We start from the raw sequence: 8,631 nt of genomic DNA, 5'->3' as shown, positions 1-8,631 counted from the left end.
GACTTAAGGCCCGTTCACACCAAGCACGATAACTATAAAGATAACGATAAAGATATAGTTCTAAAAATCGTTCTCAATATTAAAGAATAGCATAGTTCACACCACAACTACAACGATAACGATACAGAGGAACGATATCGTTGTGATCACTTTCAAAACGATTTTTTTTCCAGCTGATGAACGATAAAACACTGACAGCCAATCAGAATCCATCCTGCTGTAACGAGCTCAAGAATTTAAAGTGGCAGACGCATGTGCGCCTAGAATAAACAGACGATATCGTTCGCTGGTGTCGACGCTAATATCGTTATCTTTATAGTTATCGTTCTTGGTGTGAACGGGGCTTTACTCCGCAGCGGTGACGACCCGACCAGGCTACAATAGTCCAAATATAAGAACTTATTATAAGTGTACCGTAGTGATTCGGAATAAGACACAAACGCGGTTTGGAAGATGAATTCATGATGTAACTTACTCGCTCATTATATACATTTAGCAAATTTTGAACACAGAAAAAGTTACATAGTGCTGCTTTAAAAACAGCAGCCCCATTGTCATCATTCTTTTCACATTCAAGATTGCATTTGTCCATAGGACATAAACCAGGAGAGGTGGGAACAGGAACTGAGGGAAGCTGGGAGTCTGGATGAGCTTCTGATGTTGACTGAATACCCCGACTGGAAGCTGTGGAGATGCAGACTCGAGCTGAAGCACTTTGAATATGCCACTCCGCCTGAGAACCGCAGGTCAACACGCTATGCTGCCACATCATTCAGCCCAGAGATGCTAAAAGGTTGAGACCTTCATGCAGACACACCTGGGAGCATGTGCTAAGTACACAGATTTATGTACCTAAAAAGTACCTAAATTTTTTTTCCCCCCCCAGATATTGATGACGAATGGCAGAAAACACAGTGTATGCCCAGAGAGACGTGTGTAGATGTGGCTAAAGAGCTGGGCACCAACACGGCTGTGTTCTTTAAGCCCCCGTGTGTCTCTGTCTTCAGGTGTGGCGGCTGCTGCAACAAAGAAGGAGTTACCTGCCGTAATACAAGCGTGACTTATGTCAATAAAACTGTGAGCACTACTCATTGCATTGCGTGGGTATTACAAACAAATTAATGTCCAATAAAATTTGTTTCTACTTGCTCATTTACATGGAAATTATGTGCAGTTCATTCAATATACAATCAAAAACAGTCTGACACAGACTTAAAGGGATAGTTCACCATGAAATAAACAAAATACTGTCATAATTTACTTATTTACCCTCATACTGGCCACTTTTAAAGCCAGTTTTAAAGTCTTGTTCCATGATTATAATCGATTGGAAGAGAGCGACTAGTATCATTCTTTAAAATATCTCCTTTTGCGTTCTACAGAAGAAATAAAGTGATGCAGGTTTGGAACAACAGAATTTACATTTTTGGCTGAACTATCCCTTTAACATGTGTTTATGTATACATATTGTTACATTTCACGGTAAGACGTCCTTTTCCTCACAGATTTTGAGTGTGAGTCTGGCTCCGTATAAATCTGGACCAGAGCCTGTGCTGGTGAAAATTGCCAATCACACTGAGTGTATGTGCCAGGAACACGCACTGATTCGCAGACATGTTCGTGAGAAGCACAAGAAGAGGTTAGTAAAAGAATAGGTTAGTGCGAAAACTTGGTGCAACCTTGACATGAAATATTAGGTACATGATGTAATGTTCACTATAATGTTTCTCCAGTAAATAGTTTTAGAAAATGCCAGCTTGATTACAAACAGGTAGAGTTGAATGAAGTCATCAATGAAGCAATCAGTATTCCTCTGCTCTAACATTAAGTGCAGTGCATTTTTACTAAAATTGGCTGGGTATTTCTTGTGGTGCTACGTCACTCCTTGAAATATTAGACCCAACCCTTGTTTTTCCAGTGCCATGCTGTGCTATTCACTGTTGATACAACAGTGTTGCTCTTGGAGAAATTACAGATTGAGCCTTGCTGAGTGGCAACCATATGTAGGAGTTTGAGTGCCTGTTGGCATAATAATATGTTTGTACGTGTATGCAGTTGCTCTCCTACACGTAAGCCAGAAGACAAGAGGCTATGCAACAAAGGTTTAATATGGGACTGGATGGCTGAGCGATGTGTGACGTACCCCTCCAGTAAACAAGGTCAGTGAGTAATTAATTTCAACTCACATATTGCCACTTCCTGTTCTGGACTAATGCACTGATGCCTTGTTTACGTTTTATTTATGTTAGTCGCTATATTGCATGAACTTTCATTCAGTATAGACCCATCAAGGTACACACACAACAACAGGATTTATATTTTTTGCACAGTTATTGCATCTGCGATAACACTTTTTATTTTTAAACCAGAGCCTCCATCTACAGTCAGTGAGGAGGACTGTGAGATTGATGTAGAGCGATGTGAATGTATTCCAAAAGTATGGACACACAGATTACACCATACGTGACACGATTCAACAAATCTTCTGAAGGTAGAACATTTTTCATATTCGTTTCACACTGTTGGATATTAAAAATGTAAGGCCTTATGTTTTCTTTGAGTGTTTTTTTTCTTTTTCACTTGAGATTCTTATATATATATTTTTTTTTTTCTATCGCAGAGAACTTCGGGAATAATTTTAGGCCTATACTGTAATATTGATGGGGTCTTCGTTTTGTTGTTTTAGATAATATACAGATACAATTATAAAACAATTTCAGAGCAAAACTATGTTTCACATCCATTTAATTATACTTGTATTTATTTATTTAGCCGTCTAAGCCATGTAATATTCCACTCCATGTCGGGGTCTGATCACCCTTTCAAGATTTATTATGTGATAATCCCCGATTTATTGTAAATTTTTCAGCGAATTAGCATTGAATGTTATTCAGATTCATGGAGAATATTAAATTAGGGAGGCATGTTTGAGCTACTTCTCACCATCTGATCAATGACAGTTTCATTCACATTTTTTTTTTTACAGCTGCAAGAGAGAAAACAATGATGAACACAACGCCCGGACAATCTCCTGCATTTGCCAGTGCAGAGACTGCAAAACACCATTTAATTTATTTATCTCTCTATTTATATCAAATAAAAATACTTTTATTAACATTTATTCACACATCTCATTAGTAACATGGCAGCGATAGCTTTCTAAATATAAAAACAATGCTGCTTTTCCTGTCTGAACACATGAAAAATTATATCTGAGGAAATGTCTCTTTTGCACTGAAGACAACGTTTCACCCTAAAGAATGTCTGTGGAATTTCTTAGATGTAATTTATATTTAAAGCAGGTATATTTAAGTATAAATTATAATTTGTCAAATTATTCCCTATGGATTCATCCACGTCATGTTTCCATGGCACAAGAGGACTACAGTACATGTGGGATGGTGTACAGAAGTACTTCATTACTTGACATTCATTGAGAAAATGGCCAGGCCTCTGTTTAAGTTGATGTTTTCACCACTGAGCATGCTGCCAACAATAAAAAATTATGTACTGGAGATAAAAGCTGTTCAAATAATAAACAAAATGGTTAATTTAATAAATATGCCTATGATTGTGATATTTTCAAGGACCACAAAAAACATTTTAATGTAGTGTATGAAAGCATAAACTATTTTCAAAGAGGAAAAATTGAGTTCTTGGCATGTTGCAAAGACATTTCATAATTTATGTCAAAGAACAGTTTCCTGTATAAGGGTGTGTAAGCCCATAAAACCATACCAGAGTGCTCTTTCAATCACTTTGGTTTGTTGTAGTTTTTTAGTATAACCTGAAATCAGTATTAATCCAGTGAATGTGGTTCTTTTCAGTATTGATTAAACAAATAGCAAAGACGGACTACTTGTCACAAACTATATACAATATCTCTATTTAACTATGACTCAAAACCTTTTAAATGATACAGATTTTTGTTTCAAATGATCTGAAAAGCCATTCTATTAAAAATCAAGGACAGCAGTGACAATGGAAACCTGACATTAAATAGTCAGTGTGTTTACTGAACTGTATCCTAGACAATAACAGTGGACATATTTAAGGTATGTGCTTCTAGAAATAGACTATTTACTCTGCAAATATTTACCAGGGCAATAAGGGTGACACCTAGCCTTGGTCTATCCTGTACCTGGGTGTCTTCTATTAGGTTAGAAAATGAATAAAAGCAGTCAGTGCAACCTGGCAAATATTTGTGTGCACTTACAGTATGATGACTGATGAAATATTGGTGACTGTTCAGTAACTGCACGACAAACCACTACAATGTGATTCTCTGCCACATTCTATTGCAACAGCAGCTTCATATCGACACAAACTAATAAATATCAGTCGCTGCATAGATGGTTTTTGGCAGTTTACGTCTTTTTTGTAGCAATATACAAAGTAATATGATGATATTACCATAATTAATATATGCATAAATTATATTTAGTTAAATGTTGCTGTTTGTCTTTTTTTTTTTTTTTACTTTTGTTTACTAATTTTTTCAAATTATTAGTAGCTTGCTTGAGAAGATACAATCTTCCCAGCACTGATTATATATCAAAGCAAGTCTGAGTAGAAATGCTGTGAAATTGTGTGGTTGTGATAAATGGGTGAACAAAACCACCGGTACTTTTTGCACTGAATGGGAGTTATTTCCTGAAATGAACTACTTTCCACATATATTGCACAGAAAAGACAACCTGCCACTTCTGACATTTTCACTCGGGCACCTATTCATCTCCTTAAGCTCATCCTTGACAGTTCGGACATCCTCTTCCTCCAGGCTGTGACTTCTGCACACACTCTCTGTCCATTACTGTTGAAGGTCACACAGTCGTTGCCCCCTGGTGTGTTAAATGCCTGGGAGTCTTCCAAGATACCTTGACCTTTACGGATCACTTTGTGGCAAATGCACAATCCAGCCTCTTCGCATCCCTTAATATATATATATAACAGCACTTACTACAACCCTAATTCACTTAGCCTCTTGTTCTGTTCATCTCTTCACTTAGGGACTTTCTGACCATTCTGTATCACCACTTGACACCATCCATCAATAGGCCCTTTATGCAATCACGGGAAATTCTCACGGTTTATCTCATGTGTCTCTAGGTACTTCCCAATGCTGCCAAATGAACTCATTTTTCAGGCCACAGTGCAGGCAACAGACACCATGATCTAAGCACTCTTCACATGAAAGGCACTTCAGACCCATTTTTATTATTGAAACTTTCCCTGAGGTCTGCTCATACAATTAGTTAAGCATTTGTTCATCATTTTGTTTATTACAATTTTCTCTGACAATTTCTTGTAGCTGTGCCTTTAAGACTTCATGCACCTTTTTAACTGTGGCATCATTCATAAGCAGATTCATAATAATACATGCTGAAATGTACTACACAAACTCTCAGACTGAAACTGAAAATTGTTCATCAGTTCATCGGAAAGTTCTGAAAGTTACAATATCTGTTTATAGTACAACAAAGAATGGATAAAGGAAAAATTATATCATTTTAAAATAAATGTCTCTTTCAACCTACTCAAATATTGGTAAATAACAGTAAAATATTTTTTTTAGCTTGATCTCTATTTTGAAAGGTGAAAATCAGACAAGACAATGGGGAAATTAAGCTAATTTACTTGATAATAAACTCTTTTTTTTTTTTGCTTGCTGGTTTCTTAACATAATTTAAATTAATAGAATCAACTGGATTGATCCTGTGGGTGGCAGAACTGCTGCAGTAAACGCTATTGTTTGTCTTGTGTTTTTAATCAAGAGTTTGACTAAACCTCAAAAATAAAAGCCCAACAACAATCAAAATCAATTCCATTTATGCTGTCAAACTGTCAAAAGAAACTGATACATTTTTGGCTATTAGCTACTTCAAGTTAAGTAAAGTGTACTGGATTTGAGAACACAATTTTAGGATACAACAGCCAAGAAACATCAAGCTGTTCAGTATAAAACACTTTTGACAGCAGACTGACCTTCTCTTTTTTCTGATGGTCTTTGAGATCATGTTTCCCATAGAGATTCAATTTCATCTTACAGATCTGAAGCTCCAGTGCCAGCACTTCCAGACGATGTTCTCCAATATATTCACAGCAAAGCCACAGACACTTATTCAGGTCAGCCTGCCACAATGAGACAATGCTTGTCTGCATGTGAATGGGCAGCATGTGACCTCGTAGCTACATGAAAGAGTTCCAGGGCACAGAAGTGCAAGACCCAACAAAACATGAAAAATGAGAAAATTAGAATGTCTTGTGGCTGTTTATGTCTGCGTTCCTACATCATACTGAAATATCGGTGTCCTGAACCTGTCTGAACTCAGTGTGATTTCTAAGTTACAAGATTATGACTTATAATAAGCTCTGATCTTATTTAGATATTTCTGTCTGGCTCTGATCTAATTTTCTTTCTGGCCCCAGAGGGGAGTTCAAAAATGTACAGTCCAGTAAAGCTCATAAGGACAAGAAGACACATAATGTGTTTTCATCAAATTATAAACAAATATTTTGTTACTTTTAATCTTGGTGACTTGTCTTAAATTGCCTTAAACCGTTCTTGATGAATATTGGTGACATTATCATAGACGCTTATGTTTAGTCAGTGTAAAATAGAACTACTTTTTTTCTTCCCTGGTCTCAATTTATTTCTCTGCCTTTTATATGTACATTCTTAAAAAGGAGATGGTATGATAAGTTTATTGTCTTTTAACCCAAAGTAAAAAAAATTAAAATACAAGAGCAGACAGATGGCAAATGCTGAAACTAATTTATTTGTAGCTTTTTGCATGAGTGGAAAGAATCTGAATTTTCCAGTGTTTATGAAATGTGATACAGCATCACAGATAAAGTGGATCGTATCTGCTTTCTTAACTTTCATTCTAGTGTGTGTGTTTTTAATATTTCCAGATTAAGAAGGTTTATATTAGCTATGCTGATAATACCTCTGAACCAATAAACAGTGTTTGATCTTTGTGTTTTCTGTTCTTTATGAAAAAAAAAAGCCTCAAATAAGATCATGCTGATCACATGCGATTCATTTCATGCCAACAACCTACCAATATACTTTCAATGACTAGCAATATGTTTCAGAAAAATGTTAGATAAAAATAAGCAAGTTGTTTTCTATCCACTGATTCACTGAAGTTTTTATATAAACAACATACAGGCCTGTTTCACATACTGTATGCCATATTAACTGCTTCAAATTATGGCTTTCTTTGCAAAATGATTAACATTAAAGGCTCTGAAAATAACATGTTAATTTCCGTGATTATACTATTAGTTTAACACATTAAAATAATTATCGTCATTAATGCAGCATTGATTATTCACCCACTTTCTGAGCCTACAATAATGTTTTACTTCCCACTTCTTGTGGCTGTCATTTTTATGCGTTGGCTGTGTCCGAAATCAGAGTAGGTACTTCCTTTGAATATGTACAGTAATTACTTAGTGACCATCAAAAAAGTTCAATATAGTATGAATGTGTGTAGCACAACACGCGTAATATAGTCTGTAGTAATACTCCATTCTGATTGGTCAATAGTGCCATCTAGCAATGTGATATTTCCTAATATTCAACATCGTCCATGGCAATGCTGTAAATCAGAGCATTTGTGCAGTTTACCAATGAGAAATCATAACTATGAGCTGGTGATTTTACTGTGTATGAATTTGTACAAAGTGATCTGGAAGCGTATGATTTTTAGAAAAAAAAAAGCATATGCAGGAAGGTCCACCCCTAATCCTAATCCTAAACCAAACCATCAGAGTGGTGTAAGCAGGTCATACAAATACAAATTCATACAAATTAGCCAAACATAAAATAGTTATGAGAGTATTTTCAGTTTACTGAAACCAGTGCTATTGTCTCTCGTATCACACCACAGACTTGTGCTGTCTTCCTCTCAGTTATGTTTATAGTGAAAATTAACCCAGATGACATCCATATTAGCCTACGATAATGTTCGTCTTGTTGCTAGGCCATCAATGTTTCATGTTCACATTTATTTGTTAATTAATCATGTAATAATATGGACAAGTACAGTCTGCCGGTCATTATTAAACCAAACCATCAGAGTGGTGTAAGCAGGTCATACAAATACAAATTCATACAAATTAGCCAAACATAAAATAGTTATGAGAGTATTTTCAGTTTACTGAAACCAGTGCTATTGTCTCTCGTATCACACCACAGACTTGTGCTGTCTTCCTCTCAGTTATGTTTATAGTGAAAATTAACCCAGATGACATCCATATTAGCCTACAATAATGTTCGTCTTGTTGCTAGGCCATCAGTGTTTCATGTTCACATTTATTTGTTAATTAATCATGTAATAATCTGGACAAGTACAGTCTGCCGGTCATTACCTGACGTTACATTGTCCCGACCCTTACTTAGACTAGTCTATGGAAAAAGAAAAACAAGGAAATGAAACTAGAAAGCTTTTTGAGAATCACGAAGTGTAAAGTAGATAGTGATATGCTTCTTAAGAAGAGAAGAAGAGCTTTGTGCATCTGTCTATATTTCCTCAAGCTAAATTAAGATTTCATGAGAAATCCTGCAAAGCCTGTCAGAGAAACAGTTTTAATAAAAGACATCTTTACCTAAATCATTACAAA

The 8,631-nt window shown here is 35.9% G+C and overlaps 1 protein-coding gene across 2 annotated transcripts in view; it reads left to right on the top strand.

Moving 5' to 3' along the window:
• The window catches only part of LOC107737256 (vascular endothelial growth factor D-like), a 7,825-nt gene extending 4,315 nt beyond the window's left edge, over positions 1–3,510 (top strand). Inside the window, exons 2-7 of one of the 2 annotated variants that reach the window (XM_016548722.1) lie at positions 595–793; positions 887–1,077; positions 1,506–1,639; positions 2,056–2,159; positions 2,370–2,491; positions 2,987–3,063. In XM_016548722.1, coding sequence (XP_016404208.1) covers positions 595–793; positions 887–1,077; positions 1,506–1,639; positions 2,056–2,159; positions 2,370–2,467 — 726 coding nt within the window. In that variant the 3' untranslated portion in view covers positions 2,468–2,491; positions 2,987–3,063. Of the gene's footprint in view, positions 1–594; positions 794–886; positions 1,078–1,505; positions 1,640–2,055; positions 2,160–2,369; positions 2,492–2,986 lie in introns of both variants that reach the window. The other variant, XM_016548721.1, reaches the window with a different exon arrangement.
• Positions 3,511–8,631: the final 5,121 nt, after the last annotated feature.

The sequence above is a fragment of the Sinocyclocheilus rhinocerous genome, unplaced genomic scaffold, assembly GCF_001515625.1.
Source record: "Sinocyclocheilus rhinocerous isolate Xijiao unplaced genomic scaffold, SAMN03320098_v1.1 scaffold1275, whole genome shotgun sequence".
NCBI lineage: Eukaryota > Metazoa > Chordata > Actinopteri > Cypriniformes > Cyprinidae > Sinocyclocheilus > Sinocyclocheilus rhinocerous.
Note: the sequence above shows the minus strand (reverse complement) of the source record. Positions and strands in the feature narration are given on the sequence as shown.